The following is a 21,176-nucleotide window of genomic DNA, read 5'->3' on the forward strand; positions in this document are numbered from 1 at the left end:
TAGAGCATGGAAACAGACTCTTTGGTCCCAGCCGGCCCTGATTTCCGAGCCTAATCGCGTCCCGTTTGCCAGCACCCGGCCCGTATCTCTCCAAACCCTTCCTATCCATGTTCCCATCCAGATGCCTCTTAAATGTTGTCATTGTCCCAGCCTCCACCACACCCTCTGGCAGCTCATTCCATACCCGTACCACCCTCTGGGTGAAAACGTTGCCCCTTAAGGTCCCTTTTATAACTTTCCCCTCTCACCCTATACCTATGCCCCTCTAGTTCTGGACTCCCCCACCCCAGGGGGAAAAGACCTTGTCTATTTACCCTATCCATGTCCCCCTCATGATGTTATAAACCTCTATAAGGTCACCCCTCAGCCTCCGACGCTCCAGGGAAACCCCCCAGCCTGTTCAGCCTCTCCCAGTAGCTCAAACCCTCCAACCCTGGCAACATCTTTTCTGAGCCCTTTCAAGTTTCCCAATATCTTTCCGATAGGAAGGAGACCAGAGTTGCCTGCAATATTCCAACAGTGACCTAACCAATGTCCTGTACAGCTGCAACATGACCTCCCAACTCCTGTACTCAATACTCTGACCGATAAAGGAAAGCAGATGTGAGAGTCGGATTTTTTTGTTTCGAGCAGTCAGTGTGTGGAATGGGTTGTCAGAGGCAGGCGAATGAGCTTTGAGGGGCGTCTGGTCAGACGCGTGAATGGACAGGGAATAGAGGGATGCGGACACCATAGAGGCAAAAGGCTTTTTAGTTCAGGGGAAGCCTGAGTGGGCCGAAGGGCCTGTGCTGTGCTGTTGTTGGGTAACACTCAAACTCTGCCCCCTCGGTCCCAGAATGGGCGGTGATTATCCCGTCAGTAGCAGTTCTTGAGAGAGGGAGAGGGCAGAGGTCACCAGTTGGGGTCACCTCTCCTTTGCTGCTGACCCCTGAGGTCCAGGGCTCAGTTCTCGTGCTCCCTACGGGACGGGCGCGTGTGTTTCCTCCACCCCTTCCCCCCCAATATTCGCTCGAGTCACTCGAAACCGCTCCGCTCTCCCCGTCTCTCAAGGTAGACATGCGGAACATTCCGGAAGACGTGGTCAAGGAGACGCCGGAGTACAAGTGCCTGCAGTCCCAGTTCTCGCTGCTGTACAACGAGAGCCTGCAGGTGAAGACGCAGCTGGACGAAGCCAGGGCCTTGCTCCTGACCACCAAGAACGCCCACCTTCGGCAGATAGAGCACATGGAGGTACAGGGAGGGCGCGAACTGAGGGATGCTGGGAGATCCGATCCCAGACCGGGCAGGGGAGCCGGCTGGATGTGTGGGCAGCAGCCAATGGCCTTCCAGATTGTGCTCGGCTGGGGAAGGGAGGGGTGGGGGGTGGGTCCACATCAACCCCCTCGGGCTCGTGTCCCAGGCCCCCCAACCGTCTTTCAGCTGCCTCATCGCTGACCTTCCCTCCATCAGAAGGTGGGGATGTTCACTCATGGCTGAACGGTGCCCAGCACCACTCCCTCAGATCCCGAAACAATCCAGACGCGGCAAGACCTGCACCATATCCGGGCTGGGGCTGACCAGGGGCAAGGAACATCCACACCACACAAACGCCAGGCAATGACCATCTCCAAGAAGAGAGAATCTAACTATCGCCCCCTTGACGTTCAATGGTGTTACCGTCACTGAATCCCCCCTCCCCCCCCACTATCAACATCCTGGGGGGTCCCATTGAGAGAGAATCTAACCATCGCCCCCTTGACGTTCAATGGTGTTACCGTCACTGAATCCCCCCTCCCCCCCACTATCAACATCCTGGGGGTTCCCATTGAGAGAGAATCTAACCATCGCCCCCTTGACGTTCAATGGTGTTACCATCACTGAATCCCCCCCTCCCCCACTATCAACATCCTGGGGGTTCCCATTGAGAGAGAATCTAACCATCGCCCCCTTGACGTTCAATGGTGTTACCGTCACTGTATCCTCCTGACTCCCTCCCTCTCTTTCCCTGCCCCCTTCCCCCCCCAAGCCCTATCCCTCTATCGACGAGGCATGAGTCAGGGAGGGTGAGGGAATACCCTGGATGATGTTGGGTGGGGGGGGGGGTGCCATCTCAACTAAAACTCAGGGTGGTCGAAGCCATGGGGAGTCAGAGCATTATCCGCCCCACGGAGGGGGGTGGGTGGTGTGGGGGCCACACGTACCGGCTGTGCGCCGATGCAGGAGCGCCGGCCGGTGCTGAGGACGGGTTCGGCGTCCGCGCCGAGCGCGGGGAGGGGGTCCGAGAGCTGTCTAACCCCCGCGGTGCTCCCCTCCCCCTCCCCCTCCCGGCAGAGCGACGAGCTGAACCTCCAGAAGAAACTGCGCACTGAGGTGATCCAGCTAGAGGACACGCTGGCACAGGTCCGCAAGGAATACGAGATGCTGCGCATCGAGTTCGAGCAGAACCTCGCCGCCAACGAGCAAGCAGGTACGGGCGACACGCCCCCCGCGGCATTCCCCCTTCCCACTGCACCGGGAGTCTCTGATCGGGACGCTGTAGAGGGAGCTTTACTCTGGATCCAACCCTGTGCTGTCCCTGTCCCTGGGAGTGTTTGATGGTGGCAGTGAGGGGGGGTCGGTAATGGTATAGAGGAAGCTTTCCGCTGGATGTGCTGCCCCTGCAGGCTGGCTGGGATGCTGGGAATGGGCCCCCTCCAGCCTGCAGTGCAGTGGGACCACGCCACGTTCTCATGGTGGGGGAGGGAGGGGGGGGGGTCTGTGAGTGTGAGCTGGTGGGAGGAAGCAGAGAGGGATTGACCGTGTCCACCCTGCGGTAGGTCCCATCAACCGGGAGATGCGTCACCTCATCAACAGCCTGCAGAACCACAACCACCAGCTGAAAGGGGACGTGCAGCGATACAAGCGGAAACTGCGGGAGGCGCAGACCGAGATTAACAAGGTGAGGACCAGTGGGATCTTCCTGTGTACTCCCCCCTCCCGCCCACGGGGGCGTGGAGCTCCCTCGGCGCTGACCCTCCCACAGTGCGGGGCTCCCTCGGCGCTGACCCTCCCACAGTGCGGGGCTCCCTCGGCGCTGACCCTCCCACAGTGCGGGGCTCCCTCGGCGCTGTCCCTCCCACAGTGCGGGGCTCCCTCGGCGCTGACCCTCCCACAGTGCGGGGCTCCCTCGGCGCTGACCCTCCCACAGTGCGGGGCTCCCTCGGCGCTGACCCTCCCACAGTGCGGGGCTCCCTCGGCGCTGACCCTCCCACAGTGCGGGGCTCCCTCGGCGCTGACCCTCCCACAGTGCGGGGCTCCCTCGGCGCTGACCCTCCCACAGTGCGGGGCTCCCTCGGCGCTGACCCTCCCACAGTGCGGGGCTCCCTCGGCGCTGACCCTCCCACAGTGCGGGGCTCCCTCGGCGCTGACCCTCCCACAGTGCGGGGCTCCCTCGGCGCTGACCCTCCCACAGTGCGGGGCTCCCTCGGCGCTGACCCTCCCACAGTGCGGGGCTCCCTCGGCGCTGACCCTCCCACAGTGCGGGGCTCCCTCGGCGCTGACCCTCCCACAGTGCGGGGCTCCCTCGGCGCTGACCCTCCCACAGTGCGGGACTCCCTCGGCGCTGACCCTCCCACAGTGCGGGACTCCCTCGGCGCTGACCCTCCCACAGTGCGGGACTCCCTCGGCGCTGACCCTCCCACAGTGCGGGACTCCCTCGGCGCTGACCCTCCACAGTGCGGGGCTCCCTCGGCGCTGACCCACCCCCGGGGGCGGTGCTCCCACGGGGTTGGTGTCGGTGATGATTATGTCGGTCAGGGTGGTGCCGGGGAGTGGCCGTATCGGTGCGAGGGTGGTGCTGGGCTGGCTGGGTCGGTGTGGGCGGTGTCGGTGCGGTGGGGCTGCGGTTTGCTCACTCTCCCACCCACCCTGAGCCGCCTGCCCGCGTGGGTGTGTGTGTGTGTGTGTTCCAGGCCCGGATGCAGTGTTACCCCAGTCAGGCCCCTGCCGGCACCTCGGGTTCACCGGCCGCCTCCAGCAGCCACCCTGGCCCCACCACCGGCCCCAGCGCCAGCACCGCCACCTCCGCCACAGCCCCCGGCTCAGCCGAGGAGATCAAGGAAGAGGACCCGGGGAGCGAGGTGAAGAAGGAGCCCAAGGAGAGTGTCTCTGCCCAACCGGCCACCGTCACCGTCACCATCAAGAAGGAGAAAGAGGAGAAGGAGCCGGCAGACAGCAAGGAGGAGGAGGCTCCGGCCCTGCTCCGGAGAGACTCCGACAAACCCAAAGCCAAGGAGCGAGAGCGGGACAGGGAGCCCGAACGGGAAAGGGAGCGAGACCGCGACCGAGACAGGGAGAGGGAGCGGGACCGAGACCGGGAACGGGAAAGGGAGCGAGACCGCGATCGGGACAGGGACCGCGATCGGGACAAGGAACGGGACAAGGACAAGGACAAGGACAAGGACAAGGAGAAGGAGAGGTCCAAGGCAGACGACAGCAAGAAAAAGGACTCCGACGTTCTCAAGCAGCTCAAAGTGGAGCTGAAGTGAGTCTCTGTCACACTCACTCTGTCACACTCTCTCTGTCACACTCACTCTCTTGTCGCGCTTTCTCTCTGTCACTCTCTCTGCCGCGCTCTCTCTCTGCCGCGCTCTCTCTCTCTGCTGCGCTCTCTCTGTCTCTGCCGCGCTCTCTCTCTCTGCCGCGCTCTCTCTCTCTGCCGCGCTCTCTCTCTCTGCCGCGCTCTCTCTCTCTGCCGCCCTCTCTGTCTCTGCCACGCTCTCTCTCTCTGCCGCGCTCTCTCTCTCTGCCGCGCTCTCTCTCTCTGCCGCGCTCTCTCTCTCTGCCGCGCTCTCTGTCTCTGCCGCACTCTCTCTCTCTGCCGCGCTCTCTCTCTCTGCCGCGCTCTCTCTCTCTGCCGCCCTCTCTGTCTCTGCCGCACTCTCTCTCTCTGCTGCGCTCTCTCTGTCTCTGCCGCGCTCTCTCTCTCTGCTGCGCTCTCTCTGTCTCTGCCGCGCTCTCTCTGTCTCTGCCGCGCTCTCTCTCTCTGCCGCGCTCTCTGTCTCTGCCGCCCTCTCTGTCTCTGCCGCGCTCTCTGTCTCTGCCGCGCTCTCTCTCTCTGCTGCGCTCTCTCTGTCTCTGCCGCGCTCTCTCTCTCTGCTGCGCTCTCTCTGTCTCTGCCGCGCTCTCTCTGTCTCTGCCGCGCTCTCTGTCTCTGCCGCGCTCTCTGTCTCTGCCGCGCTCTCTGTCTCTGCCGCGCTCTCTGTCTCTGCCGCCCTCTCTCTCTCTGCCGCCCTCTCTCTCTCTGCCGCGCTCTCTCTCTCTGCCGCGCTCTCTCTGTCTCTGCCGCGCTCTCTCTCTCTGCCGCCCTCTCTGTCTCTGCCGCGCTCTCTCTCTCTGCCGCGCTCTCTGTCTCTGCCGCGCTCTCTCTCTCTGCCGCGCTCTCTGTCTCTGCCGCGCTCTCTGTCTCTGCCGCCCTCTCTGTCTCTGCCACGCTCTCTCTCTGTCTCTGCCGCGCTCTCTCTCTCTGCCGCGCTCTCTGTCTCTGCCGCGCTCTCTGTCTCTGCCGCCCTCTCTCTCTCTGCCGCCCTCTCTCTCTCTGCCGCCCTCTCTCTCTCTGCCGCCCTCTCTGTCTCTGCCGCGCTCTCTCTCTCTGCCGCCCTCTCTGTCTCTGCCGCGCTCTCTGTCTCTGCCGCGCTCTCTGTCCCTGCCGCCCTCTCTGTCTCTGCCGCGCTCTCTGTCTCTGCCGCGCTCTCTGTCTCTGCCGCCCTCTCTGTCTCTGCCGCGCTCTCTCTCTCTGCCGCCCTCTCTGTCTCTGCCGCGCTCTCTGTCTCTGCCGCGCTCTCTGTCTCTGCCGCGCTCTCTGTCTCTGCCGCGCTCTCTGTCCCTGCCGCGCTCTCTGTCTCTGCCGCGCTCTCTGTCTCTGCCGCGCTCTCTGTCTCTGCCGCCCTCTCTGTCTCTGCCGCGCTCTCTGTCCCTGCCGCGCTCTCTCTCTCTGCCGCGCTCTCTCTCTCTGCCGCGCTCTCTGTCTCTGCCGCGCTCTCTGTCTCTGCCGCCCTCTCTGTCTCTGCCGCCCTCTCTCTCTCTCTGCCGCGCTCTCTGTCTCTGCCGCGCTCTCTGTCTCTGCCGCGCTCTCTGTCTCTGCCGCGCTCTCTGTCTCTGCCGCGCTCTCTGTCTCTGCCGCGCTCTCTGTCTCTGCCGCGCTCTCTGTCTCTGCCGCCCTCTCTGTCTCTGCCGCGCTCTCTGTCTCTGCCGCGCTCTCTGTCTCTGCCGCGCTCTCTGTCTCTGCCGCCCTCTCTCTCTCTGTCGCGCTCTCTCTCTCTCTGCCGCGCTCTCTGTCTCTGCCGCGCTCTCTGTCTCTGCCGCGCTCTCTGTCTCTGCCGCGCTCTCTGTCTCTGCCGCCCTCTCTGTCCCTGCCGCGCTCTCTGTCTCTGCCGCCCTCTCTGTCTCTGCCGCGCTCTCTGTCTCTGCCGCCCTCTCTGTCTCTGCCGCCCTCTCTGTCTCTGCCGCGCTCTCTGTCTCTGCCGCCCTCTCTCTGTCTCTGCCGCGCTCTCTGTCTCTGCCGCCCTCTCTGTCTCTGCCGCCCTCTCTCTCTCTGCCGCGCTCTCTGTCTCTGCCGCGCTCTCTCTCTCTGCCGCGCTCTCTGTCTCTGCCGCGCTCTCTCTCTCTGCCGCGCTCTCTGTCTCTGCCGCCCTCTCTCTGTCTCTGCCGCGCTCTCTGTCTCTGCCGCCCTCTCTCTGTCTCTGCCGCCCTCTCTGTCTCTGCCGCCCTCTCTGTCTCTGCCGCGCTCTCTGTCTCTGCCGCCCTCTCTCTCTCTGCCGCGCTCTCTGTCCCTGCCGCGCTCTCTGTCTCTGCCGCGCTCTCTCTCTCTGCCGCCCTCTCTGTCTCTGCCGCCCTCTCTCTGTCTCTGCCGCCCTCTCTGTCTCTGCCCCTCTCTCTGTCTCTGCCGCGCTCTCTCTCTCTGCCGCCCTCTCTCTCTCTGCCGCCCTCTCTGTCTCTGCCGCGCTCTCTCTCTCTGCCGCCCTCTCTGTCTCTGCCGCCCTCTCTCTCTCTGCCGCGCTCTCTGTCTCTGCCGCGCTCTCTGTCTCTGCCGCCCTCTCTGTCTCTGCCGCGCTCTCTGTCTCTGCCGCCCTCTCTGTCTCTGCCGCCCTCTCTGTCTCTGCCGCCCTCTCTGTCCCTGCCGCCCTCTCTCTCTGCCGCCCTCTCTGTCTCTGCCGCCCTCTCTCTCTCTGTCTCTCTCTCTCTCTGCCGCGCTCTCTGTCTCTGCCGCGCTCTCTCTCTCTGCCGCGCTCTCTCTGTCTCTGCCGCCCTCTCTGTCTCTGCCGCGCTCTCTCTCTCTGCCGCGCTCTCTGTCTCTGCCGCCCTCTCTCTCTCTGTCTCTCTCTCTCTCTGCCGCCCTCTCTGTCTCTGCCGCGCTCTCTCTCTCTGCCGCCCTCTCTGTCTCTGCCGCGCTCTCTGTCTCTGCCGCGCTCTCTGTCTCTGCCGCCCTCTCTCTCTGCCGCCCTCTCTGTCTCTGCCGCCTCTCTCTCTCTCTGTCTCTCTCTCTCTCTGCCGCGCTCTCTGTCTCTGCCGCGCTCTCTCTCTCTGCCGCGCTCTCTCTGTCTCTGCCGCCCTCTCTGTCTCTGCCGCGCTCTCTCTCTCTGCCGCGCTCTCTGTCTCTGCCGCCCCTCTCTCTCTCTGTCTCTCTCTCTCTCTGCCGCCCTCTCTGTCTCTGCCGCGCTCTCTCTCTCTGCCGCCCTCTCTGTCTCTGCCGCGCTCTCTGTCTCTGCCGCGCTCTCTGTCTCTGCTGCCCTCTCTGTCTCTGCCGCCCTCTCTGTCTCTGCCGCGCTCTCTGTCTCTGCCGCGCTCTCTGTCTCTGCCGCGCTCTCTGTCTCTGCCGCGCTCTCTGTCTCTGCCGCGCTCTCTGTCTCTGCTGCCCTCTCTGTCTCTGCCGCCCTCTCTGTCTCTGCCGCGCTCTCTCTCTCTGCCGCGCTCTCTGTCTCTGCCGCGCTCTCTGTCTCTGCCGCCCTCTCTGTCTCTGCCGCGCTCTCTGTCTCTGCCGCGCTCTCTGTCTCTGCCGCGCTCTCTGTCTCTGCCGCGCTCTCTGTCTCTGCCGCGCTCTCTGTCTCTGCCGCCCTCTCTGTCTCTGCCGCCCTCTCTGTCTCTGCCGCCCTCTCTGTCTCTGCCGCGCTCTCTGTCTCTGCCGCCCTCTCTGTCTCTGCCGCCCTCTCTCTCTCTGCCGCGCTCTCTGTCTCTGCCGCCCTCTCTGTCTCTGCCGCGCTCTCTGTCTCTGCCGCGCTCTCTGTCTCTGCCGCCCTCTCTGTCTCTGCCGCGCTCTCTGTCTCTGCCGCCCTCTCTGTCTCTGCCGCCCTCTCTCTCTCTGCCGCCCTCTCTCTCTCTGCCGCGCTCTCTGTCTCTGCCGCGCTCTCTGTCTCTGCCGCGCTCTCTGTCTCTGCCGCCCTCTCTGTCTCTGCCGCGCTCTCTGTCTCTGCCGCGCTCTCTGTCTCTGCCGCGCTCTCTGTCTCTGCCGCGCTCTCTGTCTCTGCCGCCCTCTCTCTCTCTCTGCCGCGCTCTCTCTCTCTGCCGCGCTCTCTGTCTCTGCCGCCCTCTCTGTCTCTGCCGCGCTCTCTGTCTCTGCCGCCCTCTCTCTCTCTCTGCCGCGCTCTCTCTCTCTGCCGCGCTCTCTGTCTCTGCCGCGCTCTCTGTCTCGGCCGCGCTCTCTGTCTCTGCCGCCCTCTCTGTCTCTGCCGCCCTCTCTGTCTCTGCCGCCCTCTCTGTCTCTGCCGCCCTCTCTCTCTCTGCCGCCCTCTCTGTCTCTGCCGCCCTCTCTCTCTCTGCCGCGCTCTCTGTCTCTGCCGCGCTCTCTGTCTCTGCCGCGCTCTCTGTCTCTGCCGCGCTCTCTGTCTCTGCCGCGCTCTCTGTCTCTGCCGCGCTCTCTCTCTCTGCCGCCCTCTCTGTCTCTGCCGCGCTCTCTGTCTCTGCCGCGCTCTCTGTCTCTGCCGCGCTCTCTCTCTCTGCCGCGCTCTCTCTCTCTGCCGCCCTCTCTCTCTCTGCCGCCCTCTCTCTCTCTGCCGCGCTCTCTGTCTCTGCCGCGCTCTCTGTCTCTGCCGCCCTCTCTGTCTCTGCCGCCCTCTCTGTCTCTGCCGCGCTCTCTCTCTCTGCCGCGCTCTCTCTCTCTGCCGCCCTCTCTGTCCCTGCCGCGCTCTCTGTCTCTGCCGCGCTCTCTGTCTCTGCCGCGCTCTCTGTCTCTGCCGCGCTCTCTGTCTCTGCCGCCCTCTCTGTCTCTGCCGCCCTCTCTCTCTCTGCCGCCCTCTCTGTCTCTGCCGCCCTCTCTGTCTCTGCCGCCCTCTCTGTCTCTGCCGCCCTCTCTGTCTCTGCCGCCCTCTCTCTGTCTCTGCCGCGCTCTCTCTCTCTGCCGCGCTCTCTCTGTCTCTGCCGCGCTCTCTCTCTCTGCCGCCCTCTCTCTCTCTGCCGCGCTCTCTGTCTCTGCCGCCCTCTCTGTCTCTGCCGCGCTCTCTCTCTCTGCCGCGCTCTCTCTCTCTGCCGCGCTCTCTGTCTCTGCCGCGCTCTCTGTCTCTGCCGCGCTCTCTGTCTCTGCCGCCCTCTCTGTCTCTGCCGCGCTCTCTGTCTCTGCCGCCCTCTCTGTCTCTGCCGCGCTCTCTCTCTCTGCCGCGCTCTCTGTCTCTGCCGCGCTCTCTGTCTCTGCCGCGCTCTCTCTCTCTGCCGCGCTCTCTCTCTCTGCCGCCCTCTCTGTCTCTGCCGCCCTCTCTGTCTCTGCCGCCCTCTCTGTCTCTGCCGCCCTCTCTGTCCCTGCCGCCCTCTCTGTCCCTGCCGCCCTCTCTGTCTCTGCCGCGCTCTCTGTCTCTGCCGCGCTCTCTGTCTCTGCCGCCCTCTCTGTCTCTGCCGCGCTCTCTCTCTCTGCCGCCCTCTCTGTCTCTGCCGCCCTCTCTGTCTCTGCCGCCCTCTCTGTCTCTGCCGCCCTCTCTGTCTCTGCCGCCCTCTCTCTGTCTCTGCCGCGCTCTCTCTCTCTGCCGCGCTCTCTCTGTCTCTGCCGCGCTCTCTCTCTCTGCCGCCCTCTCTCTCTCTGCCGCGCTCTCTGTCTCTGCCGCCCTCTCTGTCTCTGCCGCGCTCTCTCTCTCTGCCGCGCTCTCTCTCTCTGCCGCGCTCTCTGTCTCTGCCGCGCTCTCTGTCTCTGCCGCGCTCTCTGTCTCTGCCGCCCTCTCTGTCTCTGCCGCGCTCTCTGTCTCTGCCGCCCTCTCTGTCTCTGCCGCGCTCTCTCTCTCTGCCGCGCTCTCTGTCTCTGCCGCGCTCTCTGTCTCTGCCGCGCTCTCTCTCTCTGCCGCGCTCTCTCTCTCTGCCGCCCTCTCTGTCTCTGCCGCCCTCTCTGTCTCTGCCGCCCTCTCTGTCTCTGCCGCCCTCTCTGTCCCTGCCGCCCTCTCTGTCCCTGCCGCCCTCTCTGTCTCTGCCGCGCTCTCTCTCTCTGCCGCGCTCTCTCTCTCTGCCGCGCTCTCTGTCTCTGCCGCGCTCTCTGTCTCTGCCGCCCTCTCTGTCTCTGCCGCCCTCTCTGTCTCTGCCGCGCTCTCTCTCTCTGCCGCGCTCTCTGTCTCTGCCGCCCTCTCTGTCTCTGCCGCGCTCTCTGTCTCTGCCGCCCTCTCTGTCTCTGCCGCCCTCTCTGTCCCTGCCGCCCTCTCTGTCTCTGCCGCGCTCTCTGTCCCTGCCGCGCTCTCTGTCTCTGCCGCCCTCTCTGTCCCTGCCGCCCTCTCTGTCCCTGCCGCCCTCTCTGTCTCTGCCGCCCTCTCTGTCTCTGCCGCGCTCTCTCTCTCTGCCGCGCTCTCTCTCTCTGCCGCGCTCTCTGTCTCTGCCGCGCTCTCTCTCTCTGCCGCGCTCTCTGTCTCTGCCGCGCTCTCTGTCTCTGCCGCGCTCTCTGTCTCTGCCGCCCTCTCTGTCTCTGCCGCCCTCTCTGTCTCTGCCGCGCTCTCTGTCTCTGCCGCCCTCTCTGTCCCTGCCGCCCTCTCTGTCTCTGCCGCCCTCTCTGTCTCTGCCGCGCGCTCTGTCTCTGCCGCCCTCTCTGTCTCTGCCGCGCTCTCTGTCTCTGCCGCCCTCTCTGTCTCTGCCGCGCTCTCTCTCTCTGCCGCGCTCTCTGTCTCTGCCGCGCTCTCTGTCTCTGCCGCGCTCTCTGTCTCTGCCGCGCTCTCTGTCTCTGCCGCGCTCTCTGTCTCTGCCGCGCTCTCTCTCTCTGCCGCGCTCTCTCTGTCTCTGCCGCGCTCTCTCTCTCTGCCGCGCTCTCTCTGTCTCTGCCGCGCTCTCTGTCTCTGCCGCGCTCTCTCTCTCTGCCGCGCTCTCTGTCTCTGCCGCCCTCTCTCTCTCTGCCGCGCTCTCTGTCTCTGCCGCGCTCTCTGTCTCTGCCGCGCTCTCTGTCTCTGCCGCGCTCTCTGTCTCTGCCGCGCTCTCTGTCTCTGCCGCGCTCTCTGTCTCTGCCGCGCTCTCTGTCTCTGCCGCGCTCTCTCTCTCTGCCGCGCTCTCTCTCTCTGCCGCGCTCTCTGTCTCTGCCGCGCTCTCTGTCTCTGCCGCGCCCTCTCTCTCTGCCGCGCCCTCTGTCTCTGCCGCGCCCTCTGTCTCTGCCGCGCTCTCTGTCTCTGCCGCGCTCTCTGTCTCTGCCGCGCTCTCTGTCTCTGCCGCGCTCTCTGTCTCTGCCGCGCTCTCTGTCTCTGCCGCGCTCTCTGTCTCTGCCGCGCTCTCTGTCTCTGCCGCGCTCTCTGTCTCTGCCGCGCTCTCTGTCTCTGCCGCCCTCTCTGTCTCTGCCGCCCTCTCTGTCTCTGCCGCCCTCTCTGTCTCTGCCGCGCTCTCTCTCTCTGCCGCCCTCTCTGTCTCTGCCGCCTCTCTCTCTCTGCCGCGCTCTCTGTCTCTGCCGCCCTCTCTGTCTCTGCCGCCCTCTCTGTCTCTGCCGCGCTCTCTCTCTCTGCCGCCCTCTCTGTCTCTGCCGCGCTCTCTGTCTCTGCCGCGCTCTCTGTCTCTGCCGCGCCCTCTCTCTCTCTGCCGCGCCCTCTCTCTCTGCCGCGCTCTCTGTCTCTGCCGCGCTCTCTGTCTCTGCCGCGCTCTCTGTCTCTGCCGCGCTCTCTGTCTCTGCCGCGCTCTCTGTCTCTGCCGCGCCCTCTCTCTCTGCCGCGCCCTCTGTCTCTGCCGCGCCCTCTGTCTCTGCCGCGCCCTCTGTCTCTGCCGCGCTCTCTGTCTCTGCCGCCCTCTCTGTCTCTGCCGCGCTCTCTGTCTCTGCCGCGCTCTCTGTCTCTGCCGCGCTCTCTCTCTCTGCCGCGCTCTCTGTCTCTGCCGCGCTCTCTGTCTCTGCCGCGCTCTCTGTCTCTGCCGCGCTCTCTGTCTCTGCCGCGCTCTCTGTCTCTGCCGCGCTCTCTGTCTCTGCCGCCCTCTCTGCCGCGCTCTCTGTCTCTGCCGCGCTCTCTGTCTCTGCCGCGCTCTCTGTCTCTGCCGCGCTCTCTGTCTCTGCCGCCCTCTCTCTGTCTCTGCCGCGCTCTCTGTCTCTGCCGCGCTCTCTGTCTCTGCCGCCTCTCTCTCGCCCGCCTCTCTCTGTCTCTGCCGCGCTCTCTGTCTCTGCCGCGCCTCTCTGTCTCTGCCGCCCTCTCTGTCTCTGCCGCGCTCTCTGTCTCTGCCGCCCTCTCTGTCTCTGCCGCCCTCTCTCTCTCTGCCGCGCTCTCTCTCTCTGCCGCCCTCTCTGTCTCTGCCGCCCTCTCTGTCTCTGCGGCGCTCTCTGTCTCTGCCGCGCTCTCTGTCTCTGCCGCGCTCTCTGTCTCTGCCGCCCTCTCTGTCTCTGCCGCGCTCTCTGTCTCTGCCGCGCTCTCTCTCTCTGCCGCCCTCTCTGTCTCTGCGGCGCTCTCTGTCTCTGCCGCGCTCTCTGTCTCTGCCGCGCTCTCTGTCTCTGCCGCGCTCTCTGTCTCTGCCGCCCTCTCTCTCTCTGCCGCGCTCTCTGTCTCTGCCGCCCTCTCTCTCTCTGCCGCGCTCTCTGTCTCTGCCGCCCTCTCTGTCTCTGCCGCCCTCTCTGTCTCTGCCGCGCTCTCTGTCTCTGCGGCGCTCTCTGTCTCTGCCGCGCTCTCTGTCTCTGCCGCGCTCTCTGTCTCTGCCGCGCTCTCTGTCTCTGCCGCGCTCTCTCTCTCTGCCGCGCTCTCTGTCTCTGCCGCGCTCTCTCTCTCTGCCGCGCTCTCTGTCTCTGCCGCGCTCTCTGTCTCTGCCGCGCTCTCTGTCTCTGCCGCGCTCTCTCTCTCTGCCGCGCTCTCTGTCTCTGCCGCGCTCTCTCTCTCTGCCGCCCTCTCTCTCTCTGCCGCGCTCTCTGTCTCTGCCGCGCTCTCTGTCTCTGCCGCGCTCTCTGTCTCTGCCGCGCTCTCTGTCTCTGCCGCGCTCTCTGTCTCTGCGGCGCTCTCTGTCTCTGCCGCGCTCTCTGTCTCTGCCGCGCTCTCTGTCTCTGCCGCGCTCTCTGTCTCTGCCGCGCTCTCTCTCTCTGCCGCGCTCTCTGTCTCTGCCGCGCTCTCTCTCTCTGCCGCGCTCTCTGTCTCTGCCGCCCTCTCTCTCTCTGCCGCGCTCTCTGTCTCTGCCGCCCTCTCTCTCTCTGCCGCGCTCTCTCTCTCTGCCGCGCTCTCTCTCTCTGCCGCCCTCTCTGTCTCTGCCGCCCTCTCTGTCTCTGCCGCCCTCTCTGTCTATGCCGCCCTCTCTCTCTCTGCCGCCCTCTCTGTCTCTGCCGCGCTCTCTGTCTCTGCCGCGCTCTCTGTCTCTGCCGCCCTCTCTGTCTCTGCCGCCCTCTCTCTCTCTGCCGCGCTCTCTGTCTCTGCCGCCCTCTCTCTCTCTGCCGCGCTCTCTGTCTCTGCCGCGCTCTCTGTCTCTGCCGCCCTCTCTGTCTCTGCCGCCCTCTCTGTCTCTGCCGCGCTCTCTCTCTCTGCCGCCCTCTCTGTCTCTGCCGCGCCTCTGTCTCTGCCGCGCTCTCTGTCTCTGCCGCGCCCTCTGTCTCTGCCGCGCCCTCTGTCTCTGCCGCCCTCTCTGTCTCTGCCGCGCTCTCTGTCTCTGCCGCGCTCTCTCTGTCTCTGCCGCGCTCTCTGTCTCTGCCGCGCTCTCTGTCTCTGCCGCGCTCTCTGTCTCTGCCGCCCTCTCTCTCTCTGCCGCGCTCTCTCTCTCTGCCGCGCTCTCTGTCTCTGCCGCCCTCTCTGTCTCTGCCGCCCTCTCTCTCTCTGCCGCCCTCTCTGTCTCTGCCGCCCTCTCTGTCTCTGCCGCCCTCTCTCTCTCTGCCGCCCTCTCTCTCTCTGCCGCGCTCTCTGTCTCTGCCGCGCTCTCTGTCTCTGCCGCGCTCTCTGTCTCTGCCGCGCTCTCTGTCTCTGCCGCGCTCTCTGTCTCTGCCGCCCTCTCTCTCTCTGCCGCCCTCTCTCTCTCTGCCGCCTCTCTCTCTCTCTGCCGCCCTCTCTCTCTCTGCCGCCCTCTCTGTCTCTGCCGCCCTCTCTGTCTCTGCCGCCCTCTCTGTCTCTGCCGCGCTCTCTGTCTCTGCCGCGCTCTCTGTCTCTGCCGCGCTCTCTGTCTCTGCCGCGCTCTCTGTCTCTGCCGCGCTCTCTGTCTCTGCCGCGCTCTCTGTCTCTGCCGCGCTCTCTGTCTCTGCCGCGCTCTCTGTCTCTGCCGCGCTCTCTGTCTCTGCCGCGCTCTCTGTCTCTGCCGCCCTCTCTCTCTCTGCCGCGCTCTCTGTCTCTGCCGCGCTCTCTCTCTCTGCCGCGCCCTCTCTGTCTCTGCCGCGCTCTCTCTCTCTGCCGCTCTCTCTGTCTCTGCCGCGCTCTCTGTCTCTGCCGCGCTCTCTCTCTCTGCCGCGCCCTCTCTCTCTCTGCCGCGCTCTCTGTCTCTGCCGCGCTCTCTGTCTCTGCCGCGCTCTCTGTCTCTGCCGCGCTCTCTGTCTCTGCCGCCCTCTCTCTCTCTGCCGCGCTCTCTGTCTCTGCCGCGCTCTCTGTCTCTGCCGCGCTCTCTCTCTCTGCCGCGCTCTCTGTCTCTGCCGCGCTCTCTGTCTCTGCCGCGCTCTCTGTCTCTGCCGCCCTCTCTGTCTCTGCCGCCTCTCTCTCTCTGCCGCGCTCTCTCTCTCTGCCGCGCTCTCTCTCTCTGCCGCGCTCTCTCTCTCTGCCGCGCTCTCTCTCTCTGCCGCGCTCTCTCTCTCTGCCGCGCTCTCTGTCTCTGCCGCGCTCTCTGTCTCTGCCGCGCTCTCTGTCTCTGCCGCGCTCTCTGTCTCTGCCGCGCTCTCTCTCTCTGCCGCCCTCTGTGTCTCTGCCGCGCTCTCTCTCTCTGCCGCCCTCTCTGTCTCTGCCGCGCTCTCTCTCTCTGCCGCGCCCTCTCTGTCTCTGCCGCGCTCTCTCTCTCTGCCGCTCTCTCTGTCTCTGCCGCGCTCTCTGTCTCTGCCGCGCTCTCTCTCTCTGCCGCCCTCTCTCTCTCTCTGCCGCGCTCTCTGTCTCTGCCGCGCTGTCTGTCTCTGCCGCCCTCTCTGTCTCTGCCGCGCTCTCTGTCTCTGCCGCGCTCTCTGTCTCTGCCGCGCTCTCTCTCTCTGCCGCCCTCTCTGTCTCTGCCGCGCTCTCTCTCTCTGCCGCCCTCTCTGTCTCTGCCGCGCTCTCTCTCTCTGCCGCCCTCTCTGTCTCTGCCGCGCTCTCTGTCTCTGCCGCGCTCTCTGTCTCTGCCGCGCTCTCTGTCTCTGCCGCGCTCTCTGTCTCTGCCGCGCTCTCTGTCTCTGCCGCGCTCTCTCTCTCTGCCGCGCTCTCTGTCTCTGCCGCGCTCTCTGTCTCTGCCGCGCTCTCTGTCTCTGCCGCGCTCTCTGTCTCTGCCGCGCTCTCTCTCTCTGCCGCCCTCTCTGTCTCTGCCGCGCTCTCTGTCTCTGCCGCGCTCTCTGTCTCTGCCGCGCTCTCTCTCTCTGCCGCGCTCTCTGTCTCTGCCGCGCTCTCTGTCTCTGCCGCGCTCTCTGTCTCTGCCGCCCTCTCTGTCTCTGCCGCGCTCTCTGTCTCTGCCGCGCTCTCTGTCTCTGCCGCGCTCTCTGTCTCTGCCGCGCTCTCTGTCTCTGCCGCGCTCTCTGTCTCTGCCGCGCTCTCTCTCTCTGCCGCGCTCTCTCTCTCTGCCGCGCTCTCTCTCTCTGCCGCGCTCTCTGTCTCTGCCGCCCTCTCTGTCTCTGCCGCGCTCTCTGTCTCTGCCGCGCTCTCTGTCTCTGCCGCCCTCTCTGTCTCTGCCGCCCTCTCTGTCTCTGCCGCCCTCTCTGTCTCTGCCGCGCTCTCTGTCTCTGCCGCGCTCTCTGTCTCTGCCGCGCTCTCTCTCTCTGCCGCGCTCTCTCTCTCTGCCGCGCTCTCTCTCTCTGCCGCGCTCTCTGTCTCTGCCGCCCTCTCTCTCTCTGCCGCGCTCTCTGTCTCTGCCGCGCTCTCTGTCTCTGCCGCGCTCTCTGTCTCTGCCGCGCTCTCTGTCTCTGCCGCGCTCTCTCTCTCTGCCGCGCTCTCTGTCTCTGCCGCGCTCTCTGTCTCTGCCGCGCTCTCTCTCTCTGCCGCCCTCTCTGTCTCTGCCGCGCTCTCTGTCTCTGCCGCCCTCTCTGTCTCTGCCGCGCTCTCTGTCTCTGCCGCGCTCTCTGTCTCTGCCGCCCTCTCTGTCTCTGCCGCCCTCTCTGTCTCTGCCGCGCTCTCTGTCTCTGCCGCGCTCTCTCTCTCTGCCGCCCTCTCTCTGTCTCTGCCGCGCTCTCTGTCTCTGCCGCGCTCTCTGTCTCTGCCGCCCTCTCTGTCTCTGCCGCCCTCTCTGTCTCTGCCGCCCTCTCTGTCTCTGCCGCGCTCTCTGTCTCTGCCGCGCTCTCTGTCTCTGCCGCGCTCTCTGTCCCTGCCGCCCTCTCTGTCTCTGCCGCCCTCTCTCTCTCTGCCGCGCTCTCTGTCTCTGCCGCCCTCTCTCTCTCTGCCGCCCTCTCTGTCTCTGCCGCGCTCTCTGTCTCTGCCGCGCTCTCTGTCTCTGCCGCCCTCTCTGTCTCTGCCGCGCTCTCTGTCTCTGCCGCCCTCTCTGTCTCTGCCGCCCTCTCTCTCTCTGCCGCGCTCTCTGTCTCTGCCGCCCTCTCTGTCTCTGCCGCGCTCTCTGTCTCTGCCGCGCTCTCTGTCTCTGCCGCGCTCTCTGTCTCTGCCGCCCTCTCTGTCTCTGCCGCCCTCTCTCTCTCTGCCGCGCTCTCTCTCTCTGCCGCGCTCTCTCTCTCTGCCGCGCTCTCTGTCTCTGCCGCGCTCTCTGTCTCTGCCGCCCTCTCTGTCTCTGCCGCGCTCTCTGTCTCTGCCGCCCTCTCTGTCTCTGCCGCCCTCTCTCTCTCTGCCGCGCTCTCTGTCTCTGCCGCGCTCTCTCTCTCTGCCGCGCTCTCTGTCTCTGCCGCCCTCTCTGTCTCTGCCGCCCTCTCTGTCTCTGCCGCCCTCTCTGTCTCTGCCGCCCTCTCTGTCTCTGCCGCGCTCTCTGTCTCTGCCGCGCTCTCTGTCTCTGCCGCCCTCTCTGTCTCTGCCGCCCTCTCTGTCTCTGCCGCCCTCTCTGTCTCTGCCGCGCGCTCTCTGTCTCTGCCGCGCTCTCTGTCTCTGCCGCCCTCTCTGTCTCTGCCGCGCTCTCTCTCTCTGCCGCGCTCTCTCTCTCTGCCGCGCTCTCTGTCTCTGCCGCGCTCTCTGTCTCTGCCGCGCTCTCTCTCTCTGCCGCGCTCTCTCTCTCTGCCGCGCTCTCTGTCTCTGCCGCGCTCTCTGTCTCTGCCGCGCTCTCTCTCTCTGCCGCGCTCTCTGTCTCTGCCGCCCTCTCTGTCTCTGCCGCGCTCTCTCTCTCTGCCGCGCTCTCTCTGTCTCTGCCGCCCTCTCTGTCTCTGCCGCGCTCTCTCTCTCTGCCGCCCTCTCTGTCCCTGCCGCCCTCTCTGTCTCTGCCGCGCTCTCTGTCTCTGCCGCGCTCTCTCTCTCTGCCGCCCTCTCTGTCTCTGCCGCCTCTCTGTCTCTGCCGCGCTCTCTGTCTCTGCCGCGCTCTCTGTCTCTGCCGCCCTCTCTGTCTCTGCCGCGCTCTCTGTCTCTGCCGCCCTCTGTCTCTGCCGCCCTCTCTGTCTCTGCCGCCCTCTCTGTCTCTGCCGCCCTCTCTGTCTCTGCCGCGCTCTCTGTCTCTGCCGCCCTCTGTCTCTGCCGCGCTCTCTGTCTCTGCCGCGCTCTCTGTCTCTGCCGCCCTCTCTGTCTCTGCCGCGCTCTCTGTCTCTGCCGCCCTCTCTGTCTCTGCCGCGCTCTCTGTCTCTGCCGCCCTCTCTGTCTCTGCCGCCCTCTCTGTCTCTGCCGCGCTCTCTCTCTCTGCCGCCCTCTCTGTCTCTGCCGCGCTCTCTGTCTCTGCCGCGCTCTCTGTCTCTGCCGCGCTCTCTGTCTCTGCCGCCCTCTCTGTCTCTGCCGCGCTCTCTGTCTCTGCCGCCCTCTGTCTCTGCCGCCCTCTCTGTCTCTGCCGCCCTCTCTGTCTCTGCCGCCCTCTCTGTCTCTGCCGCGCTCTCTGTCTCTGCCGCGCTCTCTGTCTCTGCCGCGCTCTCTGTCTCTGCCGCGCTCTCTGTCTCTGCCGCGCTCTCTGTCCCTGCCGCCCTCTCTGTCTCTGCCGCGCTCTCTCTCTCTGCCGCGCTCTCTCTCTCTGCCGCGCTCTCTCTCTCTGCCGCGCTCTCTCTCTCTGCCGCGCTCTCTGTCTCTGCCGCGCTCTCTGTCTCTGCCGCGCTCTCTGTCTCTGCCGCGCTCTCTGTCTCTGCCGCGCTCTCTGTCTCTGCCGCGCTCTCTGTCTCTCTCTGCCGCGCTCTCTGTCTCTCTCTGCCGCGCTCTCTGTCTCTGCCGCGCTCTCTGTCTCTGCCGCGCTCTCTGTCTCTGCCGCGCTCTCTGTCTCTGCCGCGCTCTCTGTCTCTCTCTGCCGCGCTCTCTGTCTCTGCCGCGCTCTCTGTCTCTGCCGCGCTCTCTCTCTGCCGCCCTCTCTGTCTCTGCCGCGCTCTCTGTCTCTGCCGCGCTCTCTCTCTGCCGCCCTCTCTGTCTCTGCCGCGCTCTCTGTCTCTGCCGCGCTCTCTGTCTCTCTCTGCCGCGCTCTCTGTCTCTGCCGCGCTCTCTGTCCCTGCCGCCCTCTCTCTCTCTGCCGCGCTCTCTGTCTCTGCCGCGCTCTCTGTCTCTGCCGCCCTCTCTGTCTCTGCCGCCCTCTCTCTCTCTGCCGCGCTCTCTGTCTCTGCCGCGCTCTCTGTCTCTGCCGCGCTCTCTGTCTCTGCCGCGCTCTCTGTCCCTGCCGCGCTCTCTGTCTCTGCCGCCCTCTCTGTCTCTGCCGCCCTCTCTGTCTCTGCCGCCCTCTCTCTCTCTGCCGCGCTCTCTGTCTCTGCCGCGCTCTCTGTCTCTGCCGCGCTCTCTGTCCCTGCCGCGCTCTCTGTCTCTGCCGCCCTCTCTGTCTCTGCCGCCCTCTCTGTCTCTGCCGCGCTCTCTGTCTCTGCCGCCCTCTCTCTCTCTGCCGCGCTCTCTGTCTCTGCCGCGCTCTCTGTCTCTGCCGCCCTCTCTCTCTCTGCCGCGCTCTCTCTCTCTGCCGCGCTCTCTGTCTCTGCCGCGCTCTCTGTCTCTGCCGCCCTCTCTGTCTCTGCCGCGCTCTCTGTCTCTGCCGCGCTCTCTCTCTCTGCCGCCCTCTCTGTCTCTGCCGCGCTCTCTGTCTCTGCCGCGCTCTCTGTCTCTGCCGCGCTCTCTGTCTCTGCCGCGCTCTCTGTCTCTGCCGCGCTCTCTGTCTCTGCCGCGCTCTCTGTCTCTGCCGCGCTCTCTGTCTCTCTCTGCCGCGCTCTCTGTCTCTCTCTGCCGCGCTCTCTGTCTCTCTCTGCCGCGCTCTCTGTCTCTGCCGCGCTCTCTCTCTCTGCCGCGCTCTCTGTCTCTGCCGCGCTCTCTGTCTCTGCCGCGCTCTCTCTCTGCCGCCCTCTCTCTGTCTCTGCCGCGCGCTCTCTCTCTGCCGCGCTCTCTGTCTCTGCCGCCCTCTCTGTCTCTGCCGCCCTCTCTCTGTCTCTGCCGCCCTCTCTGTCTCTGCCGCGCTCTCTGTCTCTGCCGCCCTCTCTGTCTCTGCCGCGCTCTCTGTCTCTGCCGCGCTCTCTGTCTCTGCCGCGCTCTCTGTCTCTGCCGCGCTCTCTGTCTCTGCCGCGCTCTCTGTCTCTGCCGCGCTCTCTGTCTCTGCCGCGCTCTCTGTCTCTGCCGCGCTCTCTGTCTCTGCCGCCCTCTCTGTCTCTGCCGCGCTCTCTGTCTCTGCCGCCCTCTCTGTCTCTGCCGCCCTCTCTGTCTCTGCCGCCCTCTCTGTCTCTGCCGCCCTCTCTGTCTCTGCCGCGCTCTCTGTCTCTGCCGCCCTCTCTGTCTCTGCCGCGCTCTCTGTCTCTGCCGCCCTCTCTCTGTCTCTGCCGCCCTCTCTCTCTCTGCCGCGCTCTCTGTCTCTGCCGCGCTCTCTGTCTCTGCCGCGCTCTCTGTCTCTGCCGCCCTCTGTCTCTCTGCCGCGCTCTCTGTCTCTGCCGCCCTCTCTCTCTCTGCCGCCCTCTCTGTCTCTGCCGCCCTCTCTGTCTCTGCCGCCCTCTCTGTCTCTGCCGCCCTCTCTGTCTCTGCCGCCCTCTCTGTCTCTGCCGCCCTCTCTCTCTCTGCCGCGCTCTCTCTCTCTGCCGCCCTCTCTCTCTCTGCCGCCCTCTCTCTCTCTGCCGCCCTCTCTCTCTCTGCCGCCCTCTCTGTCTCTGCCGCCCTCTCTCTCTCTGTCTCTGCCGCGCTCTCTGTCTCTGCCGCCCTCTCTGTCTCTGCCGCGCTCTCTGTCTCTGCCGCGCTCTCTGTCTCTGCCGCGCTCTCTGTCTCTGCCGCGCTCTCTGTCTCTGCCGCGCTCTCTGTCTCTGCCGCGCTCTCTGTCTCTGCCGCGCTCTCTGTCTCTGCCGCGCTCTCTGTCTCTGCCGCGCTCTCTGTCTCTGCCGCCCTCTCTGTCTCTGCCGCGCTCTCTGTCTCTGCCGCCCTCTCTCTCTCTGCCGCCCTCTCTCTCTCTGCCGCCCTCTCTGTCTCTGCCGCCCTCTCTCTCTCTGCCGCCCTCTCTGTCTCTGCCGCGCTCTCTGTCTCTGCCGCGCTCTCTGTCTCTGCCGCGCTCTCTGTCCCTGCCGCCCTCTCTGTCCCTGCCGCGCTCTCTGTCTCTGCCGCGCTCTCTGTCCCTGCCGCCCTCTCTGTCTCTGCCGCCCTCTCTGTCTCTGCCGCCCTCTCTGTCTCTGCCGCGCT

At 65.8% G+C, this 21,176-nt stretch overlaps 1 protein-coding gene across 1 annotated transcript in view; it reads left to right on the forward strand.

Moving 5' to 3' along the window:
• Positions 1-21,176, forward strand: part of LOC132808893 (E3 ubiquitin-protein ligase BRE1B-like) — a 40,812-nt gene that overhangs the window by 7,373 nt on the left and 12,263 nt on the right. Inside the window, exons 6-9 of the mRNA XM_060822308.1 lie at positions 1,051-1,230; positions 2,311-2,446; positions 2,796-2,917; positions 3,930-4,501. Of these exons, the coding sequence (XP_060678291.1) occupies positions 1,051-1,230; positions 2,311-2,446; positions 2,796-2,917; positions 3,930-4,501 (1,010 nt within the window). The remainder of the gene's footprint in view (positions 1-1,050; positions 1,231-2,310; positions 2,447-2,795; positions 2,918-3,929; positions 4,502-21,176) is intronic.

Source organism: Hemiscyllium ocellatum, assembly GCF_020745735.1.
Source record: "Hemiscyllium ocellatum isolate sHemOce1 chromosome 41 unlocalized genomic scaffold, sHemOce1.pat.X.cur. SUPER_41_unloc_9, whole genome shotgun sequence".
NCBI classification, from domain to species: Eukaryota; Metazoa; Chordata; class Chondrichthyes; order Orectolobiformes; family Hemiscylliidae; genus Hemiscyllium; species Hemiscyllium ocellatum.